This window comes from Hemitrygon akajei, chromosome 3, assembly GCF_048418815.1.
Source record: "Hemitrygon akajei chromosome 3, sHemAka1.3, whole genome shotgun sequence".
NCBI lineage: Eukaryota > Metazoa > Chordata > Chondrichthyes > Myliobatiformes > Dasyatidae > Hemitrygon > Hemitrygon akajei.
The window spans coordinates 85163113-85185892 of record NC_133126.1 but is presented as its reverse complement, the minus strand read 5'-3'; the positions used below and the strand labels follow the sequence as shown (position 1 = coordinate 85185892).

The 22780-nt window shown below is 45.4% G+C and overlaps 1 protein-coding gene across 1 annotated transcript in view; it reads right to left on the bottom strand.

Moving 5' to 3' along the window:
- Nucleotides 1-397: 397 nt before the first annotated feature.
- LOC140725168 (C-type lectin domain family 18 member A-like) overlaps nucleotides 398-22780 on the bottom strand; it is a 71030-nt gene continuing 48647 nt past the window's right edge. The window contains exons 7-12 of the mRNA XM_073040268.1: nucleotides 17629-17721; nucleotides 14355-14461; nucleotides 7147-7276; nucleotides 6631-6727; nucleotides 3930-4021; nucleotides 398-2433 (exon numbers count right to left, since the gene is read on the bottom strand). Coding sequence (XP_072896369.1) covers nucleotides 2405-2433; nucleotides 3930-4021; nucleotides 6631-6727; nucleotides 7147-7276; nucleotides 14355-14461; nucleotides 17629-17721 — 548 coding nt within the window. The 3' untranslated portion in view covers nucleotides 398-2404. The remainder of the gene's footprint in view (nucleotides 2434-3929; nucleotides 4022-6630; nucleotides 6728-7146; nucleotides 7277-14354; nucleotides 14462-17628; nucleotides 17722-22780) is intronic.

Below are 22780 nucleotides of genomic sequence, written 5' to 3'. Positions count from 1 at the left end.
AATTGCAATGAAGCAGTTCTAACAAACTGGATAGCAATCTGTCCCATTTTACTATATGTCAGCAGAAAATGTCTGGTTATAACCCATGATAAAGCAAAGCATGGTAGCCCTGCAGAACAAAATTCATTCCATTTTGACAACAGACACCAACGTAGACCAGCAAACTCAGAGACGGCATGGGGAGGGTTTTGGTTAGCATGTGTACTTTCAGAATTGGACGTGTGGTTGTCAGGGAGGAGGAAAACTTCCTGCTTCAGAATATGGATGACCCACTCAGTTGAACAGAAAACTGGCAGGAGGAATTTAAAGTATGACCTATGCTTGTAGAGATTTAACATGCTAGTCAAATGTTTAATAAGTTGTTGTGTGGCTTAGGGAATACATGGACCTTGCAGAATCAAAGTTCAAAGTAAATTTATTATCAAAGTACATAAATTTCACCATATAAATTCCTGAGATTCCTTTTCGTGCAGGCAATCACAGTAAATACAAGAAACACAATAGAATTAATGTGCCCTTAGGTTTTTTTAAAAAGCAGAACAGGTCACCAAAGTGGTTAAGAAGGCATATGGAAAACCTTCCTTTATTAGGTAAAATACAGAATTTAAGAACAGCTGGATATTCTAGATTACAGCTGGATATTCTAGATTAAGATACTACTTAAGTACCTTATGCAGTTCTGGTCACATTACATGGTTCGATGACTACACCACAGAGGGTGGAGAGAAGATTCATGAAGATATTTCCAGGACATGGACATTTTAGCAATAAGGAAAGACTAGATGGGCCAGGGACATAAACAGAATAAACTTGAAGGAACTGTTTCCTTGATCTGAGGCATCAAAAATTTAAAGCGATTTAAGGGAAAGATGAGAAAATGTGTTTTCACTTAATGGCCAATGAAAGACTGGAACTCAGTGCCTCAAGGTGAGAAACCCTAACCACATTTAAACAACACAAAGACCTGTCAGGCTACGGATCAAACACACTGGAAGATGGGATTAGGTTGGGTAGCCAGTATACCAGAATGGACACAATGGGCTACAGGCCTCGTTCAGTGTCTCCTGCACTCCATAACTCTATGAGAGAAACAACTCAGCAAGATGTGTTCAGATGCCGTGTACCAACTCTAGGCCACTGACCAGATGAGTTTGAGAGTCAATTAGGTGGAGTCCTGGACATAGACATGATTTGGGGATGTGATGAAAAGGCAAGGGATATCCAGTCAAATGGATCCTGGCAAGTTCCTTCTGCTCCTTGACATGTCAATCACTGTCAGTTCGGTTTTCAGTAAAGATGGAAATGGCTGCAACGTGGTGAATTTCTGCACAGTACCATTTTCAATATCAATCTAGTTACTTTTATAAGATTTTAACACCTTCTGACCATTAAAGAGGCCTGCTATACATACAACATAGTGTACGACATTCAGTTCATTAGTTTATTGAATAGTGGTTTGGTACAGTCTTCTCAGTGTGCGTAAGCCTGCCCTTTCGATGTATCGCAGATGACAACGCAGCTCCAGCTGGAAGGGGCGAGGATCATGCTTCCACACCAGCAGATCCCACAGTGCAGCTATGTATACTCACCAGGCCAGACACATCTCTCTCCAAAAATGCTGTCTGACCAGTGAGCATTTCCAGCACTTGCTTTTATTTCAGATTGCCAGCATCTGCAATTTTTGTTTAGATTTTAATGCACCCAGAGAAGGAGTGGGGAGGGGGTTGGAGGGAGGAAGATGAAACACATCTTTTAAGGTGAATCTTTACCTCACCCGCCACCTTCCCATCCTCCCAACCCAAACTCCAGAATTTTGAACTCGGGAGCATCTCGGTCTCAGCAAAATAAGAAAGCAAAAGGGGCTCCTACCACCAGGCAAGCAACGGCGGACCAGTGAAAGACAACCCATCTACTCACACAGCAGATTCCACTCCTGTTCTCCCTGTGGCAAGGGTCTGGGCAACCGGGCACGACCAAAACCAGGAGGTGTCCTTGTGCAAGCGTCAGGCATTGACCTCCACCCCAGTATTCATCAGCAAGATAGTCCTGAGAGCTGGCACTCTGATGAATATTGGCTTTAACAATGCTCTACCTAGGAGATCACTAAACTGCAGTAACCCTGCTTCCTATATCAGAACAACACCAGGACCTCTTACATAATACTCCTTTCCTTTGGAACAAGTCCCTTTGTACATTAATAACAGAGTTTACAATCCAAAGTACAGTACCTGCCCAATTTCAAGAGGACTGGAACAGTAATTAGCCACAAAATAAACCTGACTTTCAACACAATTGCAAACCTACGATCCCAGTCACTAAACTACTGTAGTGGTTAGTGGAGCTCAGGAACAAAGTGAAGGGTGGCCTCTTTACTCCCTCGTGGAAACACATCTGACTCGATCCTTCATTCCCACAGCGCGACATGCTCTTCTCCTGGAAACATAAAGTATAGACTGGTTTATGTTACATGTACATTGCTTTATGTTTCTTGCCGCTGTTGCAAAAATCTGATTATTTTCTGGTGCTTATAGCCTGGGTATACACAAAAAACACTGCAGATGCTGTGGTCAAATCAACACATACAAACAAGCTGGATGAACTCAGCAGGTCGGGCAGCATCCATTGAAACGAGCAGTCAATGTTTTGGGCCGGAACCCTTCGTCTCAGCCCGAAACGCTGACTGCTCGTTTCAACGGATGCCGCCCAACCTGCTGAGTTCACCCAGCTTGTTTATACCCTGGGTATGTATGCCGATGACAATAATTTCAAACTTGATCACTGTCACTGGCTACAGAGGTCACTCACCTGCGCTGGTCAGTCACGCGTGAAGGAGTAAGCGCAACGCAGACAGCAACCCTCCTGTCCCCAGAACAGAGACAGCACGAGGTCACCGGATGCTGCAGGGTATGTCACTCTCAGCCGCCTGGTCCAGGGCAGCGTAGTGGTGAGCGTGACGCCATTTCAGCTCGGAGTGCGGAGTTCAATCCCAGCATCCTCTGTAAGGATCTTCCCCATGGAAGGTGTGGTTTCCTCCCACAGTCCAAAGATGTACTCAAAGAGAGAGTGGGGGGGGGGGGGTGAAGGAAGGACATTGTTAATTGTTTGTTGTAAATTGTCTCGTGGTTAGGTTAGGGTTTAATCGAGGGTTGCTGGCAGCACGGCTCGAAGGGCTGGAGAGCCTATTCTAGTCTGTATTTCTAAATAAATAAAAATAATCTGAGAGAAAGCTGATGTCCTGATTCTGCTCTGGAGCATCTGCTTGTTTCCTGTATTTGGCGCATTAGGTAGACATATCAACTCACATGTTGGGGACTCGCTCTTAAGCAAGAGTGTTACTGAAACAGCCAAGATTGGCATTGAGCTGAACTGCCAGATGATCTTAATGGATTAAAGCCTGTAACACTTTTACAATGCTAACACAATTAGGAACATGTTTACTGATTAGACACGATGTGGGGACAGATACTGGTTTATAGTCAACAGCTGCCTAGAATTGGAAGGGTAGATTCCCTTTAAAAAGGAGGATTTAGACTTCTCATAATGCCACTCATTCTCCATCTTTAAAACCCCCTTGAAATGTTTTAGGATGAGTTAGTGACAGCATTTTAATGGCAAAGAAAAGTAATTATGAAGGAGTAAAATCGTGGCCACCCAGAAACTTGGGTTAACTGAATCACTGACGTGGACCTTGGCAACTAGAAGGCCAATCACGTCAGGCTCTAATCTCATTGAAAAGACCTCATGTCGAGCTACATATTGATTGGGCCCACGTGAACTATCAAGACCTAATGACACAGACAGCTCCCTTGGGATTAAAGGCACTTGGCATTTGGAAGTGGCTTGTTGCCAAATTCCATTCCCTCATACCAAACCTCTACCTACACACCTCACCTCACCACTGCGTGAGTGCACCCAACGCCAATACTCACGAAATTGGCAGATGTATCGGTTACGAGTCTTACAGCGCTGGTCATTCCAATTAAATGCACTGGAGATTTGCAGCTCGACGCAGTTTCCAAACCTGCTCAAACAAAACAGGGTTTTGATAATGAACTGAAGGAATACATAAGATACCCTCCCTGGTTCTTCACTGTTTAAGGGGACTGTTCCACTTTTGTAGGTACCGTGTTGGGTAAACTGTCCTATTACACACTGTAATCACTGAATTGAGGACAATGATATTATCAGTAACTCTGTTCCGAGCACCATCAATCACTGAAGATACTGGTCAAAGTCATTGCTGCAAAGATTTTATCTACAAAAGCTGAAATTTAAAAAAAAGGCCTGGGACCTTATGGTGAGTACTGTGCAAGGAAGCACAGCTGCTAAGATTGTAGAGAGTCATTACAGCAATTACAATGTGGGAGTATTTTGTAAATACTCTGCCTTGTAACATTACTGTCCCATTAAAGAGCATTTGCGGTCACATAATGCTCAGACATTCTACTGTAAACAATGTAGACAAGGACAATACTGCCAGCAAGTTATATGCAGGTCCATCACAATAAATAATGAGCACCAGACACTGTTCCATTATGCATGAAGATAGTTACATTACTATAAGTTCTTGGCACTCCTCCACTGTTGTACAAAACTCTACGTCAAGATAGGGTTGCATTGTGGTAAGTACTGTGCATGGGCACTGCTTCAATATTGCACATACTGTCTACACAGGGACCTGGTTCCTGTACGGTAGTACTGTAAATGCTGCAACTTAGTACTGAAAATACAGCATAGAGTAAGAAGCTCCATTACTGCGGATATTGTGCAGAGGTCCAGTTCTCCAGGACAGTAAACGCCATGCACGGAGGTAGCTCCATTGCTGTGAAAAGACACTTTGTCCTTCACACAGACACTACAGGTGGCCCCCGTTTTTCGAACGTTCGCTTTACGACAGCTTGCTGTTACGAAAGACCTACATTAGTACCTGTTTTCGCTAACCAAAGAGGATTTTCGCTTTTACAAAAAAAGACGCTCGCTTTATACGTGTGTTTACCCTGAGAAAGACTACAATGACCGTGAAGCCTTGTGCGCACATGCGTGTACATGTGTATCCATGTACTGCGTAGGCGTGTACGTGCGCATGCGTGTACGTGCGTAGGCGTGTATATGCCAATTTTTATCTCCACATCGATTTTGGCCTGCTGTCTTCCCGATTTTGATAAGTGAAACTACACCGTACATACAATATTTCTATTTTATACAGGCTGTATATTTATCATATCATTTCTGCTTTTACTATGTTCATGTTATTTGGTTTGATTTGGTAGGTTATTTTTTGGGTCTGGGAGCACCTTCGGATAGCGGGGGAAACCTGTATTCCATTCCTGCATGAGCGTATTATTGGTTTTGTTCTACTAATGTGAATGCTCTGCACAGCGATTCTACTCAATTAACACCAGGTGCGTCTAAGTGCATTGTATTAATATGTAAATGACAGCATATCCCATCACTGTAAAAGTGATGTAACCGTGACAACAGTGGCTGTGCAGTGTATTGTACTGCTTCTGCAAGTATAGTCTTAAATCTCAATAGGATTTCTGGTAGCATGGCAGCACGTTCAGTCGCAGCAAGATACTGCTATACATTAACGACTTAAAGCAGTGCAGGTCTACCCCATCAGCGAGTTGCTCGCTGGCCGAGAAAACGAAGGAGCTGAGCATCATGCTGCTGTCTGAGTCAACGGAGGCTTACAGTCTAATAGCGAGTAACCGTCTTGGTTGCTTTTCTTGTGATTGCGAAGCTTGTTTGGACATCGTTAATGTGGTATACCACAAGTTCGATTCACTGATTTTCTGGCGGTGAGCAGGGGCGGCTAGCAGGGGAGCTGCATGGACCAAAGCCACGGTATAGCCTATTTCCAGCCACCAGGAGAGGGGCATTGGAGCCAATGAGCTGCAGCATCCAGGCTGGAGGCTGTGCTGCCCCCCTACCCCCGCCTGTGTTCGCTCGGCAGAAGACCAGCTCTATTGTGGTCGACTGCAGTTTTCTGCGGCATTCAATGGAACTCAGGGCCTGAAGCCTCAGTGTCGCCTGTTTACAGCTGCCAGGAGGGAGTTGTCAGAGCCGGTGTGTTCCACCGCGGCTGCTGTGCCGCGGCCTCCAAGCCAGAGTCGGTACTGCCCCCCCCCAGTGTTCTTTTGGCAGAAGACAAGCTCTATTGTGGTCATCTGCATATTTCTGTGGTGTTGGATGGCTCAAGTTTGAAATCTTATATTGCACGGCTGTATCTTTCTATCTTACACGTGCCTTGCGTGCTTTGTGCTGTGTGTGACTGTTGGTAATGTGTTTTGCACCTTGGCCCTGGAGTAACGCTGTCTGGTTTGGCTGTAGTCATGAATATTCATATATGGCTGAATGACAATTAAACAGGAATTGAACTGAATTTCATTGAATGTTCCTTTTCTGTTAAAACTAGGATTAATTCTGGCCCAAACGCTGCAAAGTGCTGTCAGTCTCACAATACTGGAAGGTCCATGCCCAGTCTAGACACTGGGATTCCATTTTCCCCAGTACAACAGCAAAGCCCGCACTTGGTAATAAGTGCCTACAGCAGAATGATTCACAAAGCTGTGAGCTCACTCAAGGCAGTGGAGAGTTATTAAAAGAGGCGCTGGTTGCTGAACTCACCCTTGATTATCCGGCTGCCCAAATGCAAAGCTGTAAAAGGAGGGAATCTCCCCGGTGTCCCAACGATACGAGTCCTTCGACATTTTATATGTTAAGCCTACAAGTAGCAAATGATCAAATTATTTCAGTGATTCAATCACCACCTTTATCCAGCTCCCTGTTAGTAATCATTCTCCCCCAGCATCGTGCAGTATTGACGAAATCTCCACTGGTGTTAATCTAGCTCCCTCCTTCAATCAGTAACCCCTCTCCCTCTGATGCTGACCGTATCTCCATGGTGTTAATTTTTCTCTCTCACCCTGTCACTCAGTATCTTCTCTCCTTGCCAAACTATGCCACTGACTGTATCTCCCTTCTATTAATCCAACTATCACCCCCCCCCCCCGTCACTCAGTAACCTTTATCCCCCAGTGCCCCTGCCATTCACTATCGCTGAAGCTGTGGACAGTGAGAGCAATGGAATGGAACTATGCGGATAGCGCCCGTCCGGCAGATAACCTAAGCCCAGCAGCTCACCAATCCAGAAGTTGCGTGTTTCAAAGTCAGGGTTGGTAACCTCATTGGCGTTCTCCAGCTGCCCCAGGTAGAAGGCCAGGATATCCTGTACTTTCTGGTTTTTGACTTGTGCTAAAATCCCGCCACGCTCCTGGACAGAAACACAAGAACAATAAGGAATCAGGAAAGGTTGGCAAACATGTCAGAGCACAGAGTGCATCACCACAGGTCAATCTAGGCATGCCATATGCTGGATACAAACTTAGCTGATCACTTAAAATTTCTCATGGAGCGTACTTGAACTTTAATCAATGTGGGCTAAGAACATGGGGGGGGGGGGTGGTTCTTCTCTTCATATATAACCTGTTCGGAACATCAGATTACTTCATTACGAAAACAGCAGATGTCAGAAACACTCAAATGTCAATTACAAATGAGGCTCCAGCCTACAGAGTGTTTCTAAAGCTCTTGATCAGATCCACGCTAGATATAATGCCATATCTACAGTGTTCCATCAAACCTAGCTTTAGTTACTTATGAAGTAGTGCTGAGGTTAGATCCAGGGTAAACAACCCACTTTACTTTCCCACTCAATGCTCTCAGGCCAGATAAATGACCTGAGCTGAGTGCAGTTCTGCACCCTACACTGGTATGGAATAAAGTATATGGCATACTTCTTCATCAAATACTGCCAGAGCAGGATTGCATAAATTAGGGGACAGGTTGAAAAGGAGAAGTGGCTAAAAACCAAGTACAGTTCCCTCTGCACGGCCCGGGCCCTAACAAACCCGCCTGGGCATAGACAGCACGGATTTGAAACAAAGCGATGCTCTCTCTACACTGTCCCATCAGTCACTCCTGGCTGTCAGGTGGGATCACCAGCTGTGGGGGTGACTCCATCCAGGCGGAAGCCTGCTCCGCTGGGATTCCTCATTCGGTCCAGGCCCCGGAATCTCCATCGGGAGCTGGCTCCACACAACAGGAACTGTTTTTCAGAAATACTCTTTGTTCTATTTCATGGGGGAGGTGGAATTCCTATATGGACTGACCTGGACTATTCTGCAGTCTGTGGTGATCTATTCGTTGTGCCAACTGGCAGCGGTGGGCAGTGGGGGGGATGGGGTGCAGGTACATAACCATCACATTCCCCCCCCCCCACTTTACATCAGGAATCAGGGACCTGGGGTGGTAAGTGTAGCACAGAGCCGTCAGTGTGACACCTTTCTAGGTTTGGTGACAGATTCCCAGGCCACCTACTATGTCTGTTGCCTGGGGGTGTCAGTGTTCCATTCATATGTAGAAAGCAAGAGGCTGCAGCCCCTTTTAAGAGTATCTGTAAATGCTGTTCCACAAGTTCTGGTTTCATTTCAGACACACCTTCCCTACCCTTGGACACTCAGTGTGGGATTGGGGATGGCCACGAATCCCTCGACAGCTGCTGCCCGATCTCCTCACCCGTCAACTGCGGGGTCTGGCTGAGGTGGCCATTTGAATGCACAGGAATTTACACTGCAGGGAGTCCAGACTCTGCCCAATACATCACAGGCACATCCCTCCCCCACATTCAGCAGTATCTGCACGAGACAATGTCCACCATCAAAGATCCCATCATCCAGGCCATGCCATCTTCTTGCAGCTACCGTCAGGCCGGAGGTACAGAAGCTCCAAGTCCCACAAGGCACCAGGTTCAAGAACAGCTACTTCCCTCAACCATTTGGCCATTGAACCAATTTGCATAAATTTAATCACCTCATTAGCAAAGCAAAACTGTGACGACTTTACACTAATATGGTTTGTTATAATTGTGTTCTTTCTTGTAAGAAATTACATTACTTGTTTTTCTCATCAAAGTTCAAAGTTAATTTGTTATCAAAGTGCATATAGGTCACCATATACTACCCTGAGATTCACTGTCTTAGATAGATAGATACTTTATTCATCCCCATGGGGAAATTCAACTTTTTTTCCAATGTCCCATACACTTGTTGTAGCAAAACTAATTACATACAATACTTAACTCAGTAAAAAATATGATATGCATCTAAATCACTATCTCAAAAAGCATTAATAATAGCTTTTAAAAAGTTCTTAAGTCCTGGCAGTAGAATTGTAAAGCCTAATGGCATTGGGGAGTATTGACCTCTTCATCCTGTCTGAGGAGCATTGCATCAATAGTAACCTGTCGCTGAAACTGCTTCTCTGTCTCTGGATGGTGCTATGTAGAGGATGTTCAGAGTTTTCCATAATTGACCGTAGCCTACTCAGCGCCCTTCGCTCAGCTATATCTTGCAGATATACTCAATAAATAACCATAACAGAATCAATGAAAGACTGCACCAACAGGGCAGACAGCTAGTGTGCAAAAGACAACCAATTGTGCAATTACAGAAAGAAAGAAGAAATAATAAATAAATAAATAAACAATAAATATCGAGAAAGTGAGTCTATAGGTTGTGGGAACAATTCATTGATGTTTCCATACCAGGCTATGATGCAGCCAGTCAATATACTCTCCACCACACATCTTTAGAATTTTGTCAAAGTTTTAGATATCATGCCGAATCTTCACAAACTTCTAAGGCAGTTAAGGCACTGCTTTGTTTTCTTCATAATCGAACTTACGTGCTGGGCCCAGGGCAGGTCCTCGGAAATAACACCAAGGAATTTAAAGTTGCTGACCCTCTCCAACTCTGATCCTCCAATGAGGTCCGGCTCAAGGACCTCCAGTTTCCTCATCCTGAAGTCAATAATCACTTCCTTGGTCTTGATGACACTGAGTGAGAGGTTGTTGCTGTGGCACCACTCAGCCAGATTTTTAATCTCACTCCTATATGTCGAATCGTCCCCACCTGTGATTCAGCCGACGACAGTGGTGTCGTCAGCAAACTTGAATATGGCATTGGAGCTGTATTTAGCCACAGTAGAGCAGGACGTTGTACATCTGATTCTAGGTGCCAGTGACTAAGCTGTAGGAATGTTTTTCATTGCATCTGTAAAAGCATGATCTTGTACAATAAACTCGACTTTCACTTCATAGGTCAGGAGCAGCAGCTGCTAATACCTGAGCCAACTGCCCGTCCTCCTTCAGAGGATACGTGGATGCCCAGCTCTCCCTGGAAAGGCAGTGTGTTACATTCCACTGGGTAGCAATGAGGAGAGGCCATGTCCTGGGTGATGGGGTCCTTAATGATGAATGCCATCTTCTTGAGGCACCATCTTCTGCAGATGTTCTTGATGCAGGGGAGTCTAGTGTCCATGATGGAGCTGGCTGCAACCTCCTGCAGCCTTTTTCCATCCTGTGCAGTGGCTCCTCCACACCCGACGCTGATGCAGTGAGTTAGAATGCTCCCCACAGCATAGAATAGTACAGCACATTACAGGCCCTTCGGCCCACAATGTTGTAGCTTGAGCGGCCTGTGGAAAGCAGCCAGTGAGTCAGTGGGCCAGTGAAGGAGTGGAGATTTGAGGCTTTGACGAGAAGAGGCGGAGGACGAGTTTGTTCCCAGTTAGTCTTTACAATGTATCCTGAGACGATGATGTGCCTCTCCTGTGAGATGTGGCAGTCTTGGGGGAACTCCCCTCTCCCGCAGAGTCACATCTGCCAGAAGTGCATGCGGCTGGGCGATCTGGAAGACCGTGTGAGGAATCTGGGGCAGCAGCTGGATGACCTTTGACTCATAAGGGAGAATGAGGCAGTCATAGATGAGAGCTACAGGGAGGTAGTCACACCTAGGCTGCCGGAAACAGGTCGTTGGGTGACAGTCAGAGGGGGGAAAGCGAAGGAGAGTAGACAGGTAGTGCAGAGCACCCCTGTAGCCATTCCCCTGAATAATAAGTTTACCGTCCTGGATGCTGTTGGTGAGGACGACCGACCAGGTGTGAGCCACGGTGGCAGGGCCTCTGGCACTGAGTCTGACCCTGTGGTGCAGCAGGATGGGATGGGGAAAAGGAGAGCTGTTGTCATTGGGGACTCTATAGTCAGGGGAGCATACAGGAGATTTTGTGGACGTGAGAAGGACACCGCATGGTTTGTTGCCTCCCGGGTGCCAGGGTCCGGGATATCTCTGACCGAGTGCATGACATCCTGGTACGGGAGGGAAAGCAACCAGAAGTCGTGTTGGGACCAACGACATAGGCAGGAAGAGGGATGAGGTCCTGAAGTGTGAGTTTCGGGAACTAGGCAGACGGCTGAAGAACAGGACCTCGCGGGTGGCGTTCTCAGGATTGCTGCCAGTGCTACGTGATAGCGATGGTAAGAATTGGAGGAGATGGCAGTTGAATGCGTGGCTGAGGAGTTGGTGCAGGGGGCAGGGTTTTAGATTTTTGGATCATTGGGATCTCTTCTGGGGAAGGTGGGACCAGTACAGATCGGATAGGTTGCACCTGAACTCGAGGGGGAGCAATATCCTTGCAGGTAGGTTTGCTAGCATGGTTCGGGAGGGTTTAAACTAATTTGCAAGGGGGATGGGACCCGGAGCGATAGAGCAGTGAAAGAAGTGCATGGAGTAAAGCCAGATCTAACATATAGAGAGACTTTGAGGAAAGAGAAGCAGAATAAAGGGTGTAAAGGTAGTAAGGTAGAAGGGCTAAAGTGTGTGTACTTCAATGCAAGAAGCATCAGGAACAAAGGTGATGAACTGAGAGCTTGGATACATACATGGAATTATGATGTAGTGGCCATTACGGAGACTTGGCTGGCACCAGGGCAGGAATGGATTCTCAATATTCCTGGATTTCAGTGCTTTAAAAGGGATAGAGAGGGGGAAAAGGGGAGGAGGGGTGGCATTACTGGTCAGGGATACTATTACAGCTACAGAAAGGGTGGGTAATGTAGCAGGATCCTCTTTTGAGTCAGTATGGGTGGAAGTCAGGAACAGGAAGGGAGCAGTTACTCTACTGGGGGCATTCTATAGGCCCCCTGGTAGCAGCAGAGATACCGAGGAGCAGATTGGGAGGCAGATTTTGGAAAGGTGCAAGAATAACAGGGTTGTTATCATGGGGGACTTTAACAGCACATCTGTAGAAATCTATTAGAGTCTTTGTGACATACCATGTCGCCTCAAACTCCCAATGAAATATAGGTACTGTTGTACCTTCTTTGTAATTTTATCAATATACTGGGCACAGGTTAGATCTACAGAGATGTTGCCACCCAGGCACTTGAAACTGCTCACCCTTTCCACTGCTGATCCCTTGATGAGGACTGGTAGGAGTTCCCATGACTTTCCCTTCCTGAAGTCCTCAGTTAATTCCTTGGTCTTACTAATGTTGAGTGCAATGTGTTCTGACACCACTCAACCAGCTGATCTATCTCACTCCCGCACATCTCCTCGCCACCATCTGAAATTCTGCCAACAACAGCTGGGTCATCAGCACATTTATAGATGGTGTTTGAGATGTGCCTAGCCACACAGTTATGGGTATAGAGAGAATAGAGTGGTGGGCTGAGCACGTGTCCTTGACATGCACCACTGTCAGTGAGGAGGAGATGTTATTTCTCATTCACACTGACTGTAGTCTCCTGGTGAGGAAGTCAAGGATCTGGTTGCAGAGGGAGGTACAGACGCCCAGGTTTCGGTGCTTTTTGATTGGAAACGAGGGTATGATTGTGTTGAACACTTAGTTGTAATCAATTACTATTGTCCAGATGATTCAAGGCCAAGTGGAGAGCTGGTGAGACTGTATCTGCTGTAGACCAATTGTGGCAATAAACAAACTGCAGCAGGTCCAGTTTCTTGCTTAGACAGGAGTTGATTCTGGCCATGACCAACCGCTCAACTCACTTCTTCACAGTGGACGTGCATGCAATTGGGCAAACCTCATTGACAGCTCTCCTTGGGCGCTGGTACGATTCTCGCCCTTCTGAAGGACGTGGGAACCTCCTACTACAGCAGTGAGAGACTAAAATGTCCAGTGGTTGGCACAGGTTTTCAGCACCTTACCAGGTACACCATCAGGATCTGATGCCCTGTGAGAGATCACCCTCTTGAAAGATGTTCTGACGTCATCCTCCGAGACAGAGATCAGGGTCACCAGATGTAGTTTTATTCTCCCCTTCAAAGCTAGCATAAAAGGCATTGAGCTCATCTGGGAGTGAAACATCACAGCCATTCACGATGTTAGGTTTCACCTTGCAGGAAATAATGGTCTGCACACCCCACCAGAGCTGACCAGATGCACCAGATGCATCCAACTCCATCTCTAACTTCAATAGGAATTGTTGTTTTACTACTAAAATAGCCTTCTGTAGGTTGTACCTGGACCTCTTGTACAGTTTTAGATCACTGGTCTTAAATGCCACAGAACTATCCCTCAGCAGCTACTGATTCATCTACAGCTTTTGGTTTGTGTGTGTCCGCTATGTTCTCAAAGGTACACACTCACCCACACAGGTCTTGATGAAGTCAGTGTCAACTGTGCTATATCCATTCAGATTCAAAGTTGAATCCCTGAATATTGCCCAGTCCACTGGCTCAATGCAGTCCTGTAGGCACTCCTCTGCCTCCCTTGACCACACCTTCCTTGTCCTCACAGCTGGTGTTGCAGTCTTCAGTCTCTGCCTGTATGCTGGCAGTAGAAAGACTTTCCACAGTGCGGGCATGGGATGGCTCAGTAAGCATTCTTGATGGTGGTGTAACAGTGGTCAGGTGTGTTGGTACCTCTGGTTCCAGTTCTTCAAACTGGCCTCGTTGAAATCTCCCACGATGATAGGGAAGACATGAAGGTGTCTTCCTGGCTCTTTGTGGGTGCTGATCAAGGTGCTCAGCTCCACCAGTGTCTGCCTGAGGCTAGCCGGGGTGGAATGTACCCTGCTACCAGGATGATGGTGGAGACCTCCCTCAGCAGATAAAATGGACAACACTTGACCACTAAACCTTCCAGGTCGGATGAGCAGAATTGAGACAGAACCATTTTTTTTAGAGGCTAGCTACCAAATAAATCTCCTTTTCCACTGTCCCATCAGAAATCCCGGGGCACTGGTTGGGTACCATGTAAAGCTCCCTCTACACTGTCCCATCAAACACTTCTAGTTACCTTACCCTGGTCAGATACAGAGTAAAGCTCCCTCTAAGCTGCCCCATCAGTCCTTCAGCACCATCTCATCAAATACTCCTGTTAGACAACTTCCCTCCGCACTGTTGCATCAATCTCTCCTTGAGAGAGATGAGGAGGCTAAATACAAAATTTTCCTGAGACAATGTTGTATTTGATTTATTCAGGTCTGTTACCTGACATTTATTCTTGGCTCCATAGTAAGTATCTGCTTCTGGAGATACCATGAAGCAGTCCCCGTCGATCCGCATATCACAAGTATGGAATGGAAACTCCATTTTTTCTGGGAAAGGAAAGCCAGGCACAAATTAATACTGAGGTCCTTGAATTTAACTTCCCCTTAGCCTAGGTGCAGTTAATCTTTCAAATACATTTAGCCAATAAGGTAATCTGCTATTCCCTCAAAGAGAGGACACTGTGGAAAGAATAGCCTCTCTTGTTGCTGAATCTGCTGTAAAGTCACTAATGAATGCCCCATTACTCCATCAGTGATTCCTGTACCTTCAGTCCTCTGGATTTTAAAATAAAACTTTTCACTCTGCCCTTTACACCCTAGGTCTTTGGCTTTGCTTTTTGTCCACTGTCTTGACCTCTCTCCACATGACTCAATCAAACATTGACTAGTAATACATCTGAGGAGGACCTGGGGATGCAAGTCATTGCTGGACGACGTGATGTTAGCCTTATTGCAATGCATTCATTCAATTACTTACTGATCTGTTAACCCACCCGACACACTCTGCACCATGTGTGTCTGGCCAATGTGGCAGAGTACAGATGGCAAACAGAAAGCTGTTTAATGTTTGACTGTCCTCCTGCTAAATATTGACAGCAGGAGCTGTCACACAGGCTGTCTTCAGCCAGAGCCAGTGCTCTCTGAGAGCCCTCTGGTGGCAGCAGTCAGATACTGCAACAAACCAGCAAGGTTGGACAGTCAACACACAAAACAATCCAGGAAGTTCAAAATTCAAAGTTCAAAGTAAATTTGTTATCAAAGCACATATATGTCACCAATTACAACCTTGAGATTTGTTTTCTTGTGGGCGTACTCAGTAAGTATAAGAACCATAATAGAATCAAAGACCACACCCACCAGGATGGACAAACAACCAATGTGCGAAAGACAACAAACAAATACAAAATAATAATTAGAAGAAATGAATATCGAGAACGAGATGAAGAGTCTTTGAAAGTGAGTGCATAGGTCATGGGAATAGTTCAGTGATGGAGTGAGTGAAGTCAATGGGTCAGGAAGAATCTGTGGAGGGAAATGGAGAGTTGACATTATGGGTTGAGACCCTTCGTTTGGAGAGGAATGTTCTTCCATCTGAGAAAATACTGCCTAACTATGTCTGTATTTAGCCTAATAGCTTTTTAGCTAGAGTTAGTCAAAGAGTTACAAAGCATGAAAACAGGCCCTTTAATCAAACTCATCAATGGCAAACACGATGTCTTGTCCATTTGTCTAGTAGCCTGCATATTCCTCTAAAATGGAGTCCTAACCTGGGGTCCATGGACCCCTTGCTTAATGGTATTTGTCCATGGCATAAAAAATGGCTAGGAACCTTGATTTAAAACTTAAGTCCTGATAAAGCGTCACGGCCCGAAACATGGTATGTTTATTCTTCTCCATAGATGCTCTCTGACCTACTGAGTTCCTCCTGCACTTCGTGTTTGTCCAGTCTACTAGACTTTTATCTATCCATGTACCTATCCAAATGTATTTCAGATGCTGCAGTTGTATGTTCCTCCACCACATTTTTTTGGAGTGAGGTGCTCCTCATTTTCCTAATTTTCCAGTCTCCAAACAGAATTCTTAATATTTTATTTTAGTACAGCTTAGTTACTGACCTTCCATAAAGAAATGACTGACTATCCACAGTCCTCTTTACCTTGGGCTCAGAGCTGTTGCATTCTGAATACAATAATCAGTGAACAGCTCTGTGGGAACCAACCATTCCACTGCAGGATGCCAAGCACTTCTAATTCAGTGAGCACATTTACAGTCAACAGTGAAGAGGCCCGCTGACTACTAGTTCAAATGGAGTGAAAGGAATTATGGACAGGAGTCTTACACAGTCTACAAACAGTGTTTTTTTGCCGTGCTCATATCTTGGTCTATTCAGGATGTCAAACTACCCCATACGCAGGAAATCACAAATAAAGCTGAAGGAATGAGAAGCTCGGGGATCAATGGAGGGAAACATACAGACAATATTTTGGGTCAAGACCTTAATCAGGACTGGCAAATAGAGGACTCCACGAATACAGTGGATTCCTATTAACTGGAGTAGCTGTTTATTTGGGACAATTCCTAAAGAACAAAAACCAATCAAGAAAATAGCTGGGATCCCCTTTGTTTATTTTGGACACAATACCGCTTAATTGGGACAGAAGACAGTTGCCTAGCACTTTCTATTAGACACTACACCATACTTAGAGCAAACAGTTTTTAAATAGTATCAGTTGTGTGTGCTTGTGTTATGTTATTCATTTCGGCTGGCAGACGCCAATTTAAAAAGCAGCGATATTTGATAGTTTTATTTTTTATTTTGACTTAAAAAAATTTCAGACCCTTGCCAAGATGCCGCAAAACGATTTGACACTAGCCAAAAAAATTACCCTACACGGCAGCGTACACTGGACGAATTCCTTCATCGATAACTGTTAGGAACTAGTATACAATTTTATATTACTGTAGTAGTATTGCTAGTGTTCTAATTTGTTCTGTATTTCATATAAATACATTTTTTCTTACTCCAACTCCAAATAAATACATTATTTGTTACAAACAGTAGTTTGCCTTTTTTTATACCTATTTCCATGAAACTTCAGCTAATTGGGCCAAAATGCAAAATTGGGCCAAAATTGGGCCCAATGCGTCCCAATTAACCAGAATCTACTGTATATGAAGGGATACATGTCAGCCGATGCTTATTTTAAATCAGTGACATAGAGAAAGCCTTTTGAGATTTAGCCCTAACCTCTAAAGCTAACAATAGTTCTAAAACTAAGACCCTAATCCAAAACCTTTAAAACACATCACTCCAAATCTGAAGCTGTTCTCTTAAAATCCTTCAAACATAAGACAGACAGACATACTTTATTGATCCCGAGGGAAATTGGGTACCTGACTTTCTAACTCTAATCATAAAACCCAAGATTAATCTTAATTACTAATTGTAACATCTAATACCACCCCGATGCCTTACTTTAATCCTTAAGCATAACCTCAACTTTCCACCTCAAACCATTCTATTGGCTTTTGTAACACTTCAGTGTAATTCTAATTTAAACGCTGAACTGAACACTGGGCCTAGCAGTTGAGTTGCGTCCAAGCAGATGCCATCCATGAACAATTGCTGACTGACAGGTGTTTGTCACTGCAATTCACTCAGTGAGTTTTGTTCTCTCTTCAGTCTGTAGATTGCTGCGAAAGTCAGGACTCACCCCCACACAGTGCACCGCCATATCCCACGTCACAAATGCAGGAGCACTCCTCTTCTCTGTACTTGCCGTGAATACACTGCAGGCTGCACCTGACTGGGAGAAAGAACAGGCACCAGAGTAATGGGAGACATGCAATAGTTCAATTTATTCCCACTCACTTAGGAGCAGATCCCTGAACATCGGCCAAACTCCAGTAAAACAATGGCCGTTCCCATCAAAAATAAGTATACCATTTTGGATACTGTTGGTGGGGATGACCTACCAGGAACAAGCTGCAGTGGTCCTGTCTCTGGCACTGAGGTTAGACCCTCGACTAGGAAGGGGAGGAGGGAAGAGAAGAGAGCAGTATTGATAGGGGATTCTATAGTCAGGGGGGCGGATAGGAGATTTTGTGGGAAAGATCGGGAGTCTCGGATGGTATGTTGCTTCCCTGGTGCCGGGGTCTGAGACATCTCAGATCGGGTGCAGGTTATTCTCGAGAGGGAGGGCAAGAATCCAGATGTTGTGGTCCATGTAGGCACCAATGACGTGGGTAGGATGAGTGAGGGGCTCCTGCGTAGGGAGATCAGGGAGTTAGGTGCGAAGCTGAAGAGCGGGACCTCCAGGGTAACAATCTCAGGAATGCTACCTGTGCCACGTGCGAGTAAGGCAAGGAACAGAAAGATTATAAAGATTAATACGTGGCTGAGAGGATGGTGCAGGAGGGAGGGCTTCAGGTTTGTAGATAATTGGGCTTTGTTCCAGGGAAGGTGGGATCTGTTCCGAAGGGACGGTTTACACCTGAACTGGAGCGGTACTAACATTCTTGCAGGGAAGTTTGCTAGTGCTTCTTGGGGGGGGGGGGGGTTTAAACTAAATTTGCAGGGGGCGGGGATCCAGAATATGAGAGAGGATAGCGAGATGAAGAATAAAGGACAGGTGGGGACCTGTTCTGGAATATTAAGAGTGTAGTAGAGAAAGGTGAGGCGGAACAAGTGATAAGGAGGACACATGTACAGAGGGATGGTCTGACGGAACATGGAGTTAAATGTGTTGAAAGAATTAGTAAATTTAGGAAGGACAACAAAATTCTAGGGGCGTATAGCCAGATGGGAATTTAGGGAGCTGGGTTAAGCACAATAGGCAGCGATTCATACAGAGAGAGGAGAAATGGGCTAAAAATTCTATATCTGAATGCACGAAGTGTCAGAAATAAGGCAGATGAGGTTGAAGCCCAGGTGCGAATGGGTAACTATGATGTTGTTGGGATAACGGAGACATGGCTGCAGGGAGATCAGACCTGGGAAATGAATGTGCAAGGGTATACGTGCTATCGTAGGGACAGAAATGTGGGCAGAGGGGGTGTGGTGGCCCTGTTGGTGAGGAATGAGATTCAGTCCTTTGCAAGGGGGGACATAGGGTCAGGAGAAGTAGAGTCTGTGTGGATAGAACTGAGGAACAGTAAGGGCAAAAGGACCCAAATGGGTGTTGTCTACAGGCCACCAAACAGTAGCATGGATATTGGGTGCAAGTTGAATAGGGAGTTAACATTGGCATGTGGCAAAGGTAATGTCACAGTAGTTATGGGAGATTTCAACATGCAGGTGAACTGGGAGAATCAGGTTGGTGCTGGACCACAGGATAGGGAGTTTGTAGAGTGCCTATGGGATGCATTCTTGGAACAGCTTGTACGAGAGCCGACCAGGGACAAGACTATTCTGGATTTAGTGTTATGTAATGAACAGGATTTGATAAGCGATCTTGCAGTAAAGGAGCCATTAGGAGGTAGTGATCACAATATGATAAGCTTTTATCTGCAATTTGAGAAGGATAAGGGCAGCTCGGAGGTGTCAGTGTTGCAGTTGAACAGGGGAAACTGTGGAGCCATGAGGGAGGAGCTGGCCAAAGTTGACTGGACGGATAGCCTAACAGAAAAGACAGCGGAACAGCAATGGCAGGTATTCTTGGGAATAATGCACAAGGTGCAAAATCAGTTCATCCCCCAGAGAAGGAAGGATTCAAAGGGGGGGAAAGGGGCCACAGTGGTTGACAAAGGAAGTCAGAGATTGCATAGCATTAAAAAAAAGGAAGTATGACAGAGCTAAGGTGATTGGGAGGACAGATGATTGGGAAGTTTTTAAGGAACAACAGAACTTAACTAAAAAGACAATACAGGGAGAAAAAATGAGGTACGAACGCAAGCTAGCCAGGAATATAAAGGAAGATAGCAAAAGCTTTTTTAGGTATGTGAAGAGAAAGAAGATAGTTAAGAACAATGTTGGACCCTTGAAGAATGAATTGGGTAAAATCGTTATGGGAAACAGAGAAATGGCAGAAGAATTTAATGAGTACTTTAGATCTGTTTTCACTAAGGAAAACACAAGCAATCTCCCAGTTGTATGGATGGGCCAAGGACATAGGGTAACAGAGGAAATGAAACAGATTGACATTAGGAAGGAAACGGTGATGAGAAGACTGATGGGACTGAAGGCTGACAAAGCCCCAGGTCCAGATGGTCTGCACCCTAGGGTACTAAAGGAGGTGGCCCTGGAAATTGCGGATGCATTGGTAATCATTTTCCAATGTTCCTTAGATTCAGGATCAGTTCCTGAGGATTGGAGAATGGCTAATGTTATCCCACTTTTTAAGAAAGGAGGGAGGGAGAAAACAGGGAACTATCGACCTGTCAGCCTGACATCGGTGGTGGGGAAGATGCTAGAGTCCATTATTAAGGATGAAATAGTGGCATATCTAGATAGCAGTGATAGGATTGGGCCGAGCCAGCATGGATTTACCAAGGGTAAATCATGCTTGACAAATCTGTTGGAGTTTTTCGAGGATGTAACCAGGAAGTTAGATGGGGGAGATCCAGTGGATGTAGTGTACCTCAATTTTCAGAAGGCATTTGATAAGGTCCCACATAGGGGATTGGTGGGTAAAATCAAAGCTCAGGGCATTGGGTGGAAGGCATTGACATGGATAGAAAACTGGTTGGCAGATAGAAAGCAAAGGGTAGCGGTGAATGGGTGTTTCTCGGAATGGCAGGTGGTGACTAGTGGGGTGCCACAGGGCTCGGTATTGGGACCACAGCTGTTTACGATTTACGTCAACGATTTGGATGAAGGCATTGAAAATAACATCAGCAAATTTGCTGATGATACTAAGCTGGGTGGCAGTGTGACATGTGATGAGGATGTTAGGAGAATTCAGGGTGACTTGGATGGTGAGTGGGCAGATACTTGGCAGATGACGTTTAATGTGAATAAGTGTGAGGTTATCCACTTTGGGAGTAAGAACAGGAAGGCAGATTATTATCTGAACGGTGTAGAGTTAGGTAAGGGAGAAATACAAAGAGATCTAGGAGTCCTTGTTCATCAGTCACTGAAGGTGAATGAGCAAGTGCAGCAGGCAGTGAAGAAGGCTAATGGAATGTTGGCCTTTATTACAAAGGGAATTGAATACAAGAGCAAGGAAATCCTCTTGCATTTGTACAGAGCCCTGGTGAGACCACACCTGGAGTATTGTGTACAATTTTGGTCTCCAGGGTTAAGGAAGGACATCCTGGCTGTAGAGGAAGTGCAGCGTAGATTCACGAGGTTAATTCCTGAGATGTCTGGACTGTCTTACGCAGAGAGGTTAGAGAGACTGGGCTTGTACACGCTGGAATTAAGGAGATTGAGAGGGGATCTGATTGAAACATATAAGATTATTAAGGGATTGGACAAGATAGAGGCAGGAAATATGTTCCAGATGCTGGGAGAGTCCAGTACCAGAGGGCATGGTTTGAGAATAAGGGGTAGGTCATTTAGGACAGAGTTAAGGAAAAACTTCTTCTCCCAGAGAGTTGTGGGGGTCTGAAATGCACTGCCTCGGAAGGTATTGGAGGCCAATTCTCTGGATGCTTTCAAGAAGGAGCTAGATAGGTATCTTATGGATAGGGGAATCAAGGGATATGGGGACAAGGCAGGAACCGGGTATTGATAGTAGTTGATCAGCCATGATCTCAAAATGGCGGTGCAGGCTCGAAGGGCCAAATGGTCTACTTCTGCACCTATTGTCTATTGTCTAAAACAAACCGTTTTCTGTCAAGTTTTATTATTTTTGAATTCCAATCAATAGATTAAACATTTCGGATCAGATACATGTAATGGGTGGTACTTGGAGTCAGAAGAGTTTAGAATCATGGCCGTGTCCAGAAATACAAGGACAACGTCCTGGCTTTCTCGAGACGTTGGTACCACTGGCAATGTCAGTGTTGCCACCCATCCCCACTTGCCTCTGAGCTGCAGTCCTTTTGACATAGGTACTCCCACACTATAGCTGGGGAGGAGTTTCAGAACAATACAAGGAATAGCAATGACACACATGAAAAATCTGCAGATGCTAGAAATCCAAAACAACACATACAAAATGCTGGAGGAACTCACTAGGTCAGGCAGCATCTATGGAAATGAGTAAGCAGTCGACATTTTGAGCCAAGACCCTTCTTCAGGACTGAGAAGGGGAAAGGTGCCAGAATAAGATGGTGGTGGGGGGGGCGGGTAGGGGAAAGAAGCTGGCTGGAAGATAATAGATGAAGCCAGGTGGGTGGGAAAAGTCAAGGGCTGGAGAAGGAGGAATCTGATAGGAGAGAAGAGTGGGCCAGAGGAGAAAGGGAAGGAGGAGGGGACCCAGGAGGGAAGTAATGGGCAGGTGAGTAGAAGTGAAAGATCAGAGTGGCGAACAGAGGAAGGGGAGGGGTTGGAATTTGATCACCGCAGAAGGAGAAATCGAAATCCATACCATCAGATTGGAAGCTACCCAGATGGAATATAAGGTGTTGCTCTTCCACCTGGAAGGTGGACTCATCTTGGCACAAGGGAAGGCCATGGATCGACACATTGGCACAGAAATGGGAATGGGAATTAAAATGTTTGGCCACCAGGAGGTTCTGCATTTGACAGTTGGAGCGGAGGTGCTCGATGGAGCAGCCTCCTCTCCCCCCCCCAGTTTACAATGGATCTCACCAATGTAGAGGACACATCAGAGCATGGGACACAATAGACGACCCCAGCATTTCTAGGTGTGGATGGTGCACGAACTGGAGGGGAAACTGCAGGTAGATGTGTTCCATGAGCCTGCTGATACAACATTAAACTGAGGCCTCACTGAGGTAAAAGATCCCTTGGCTTTA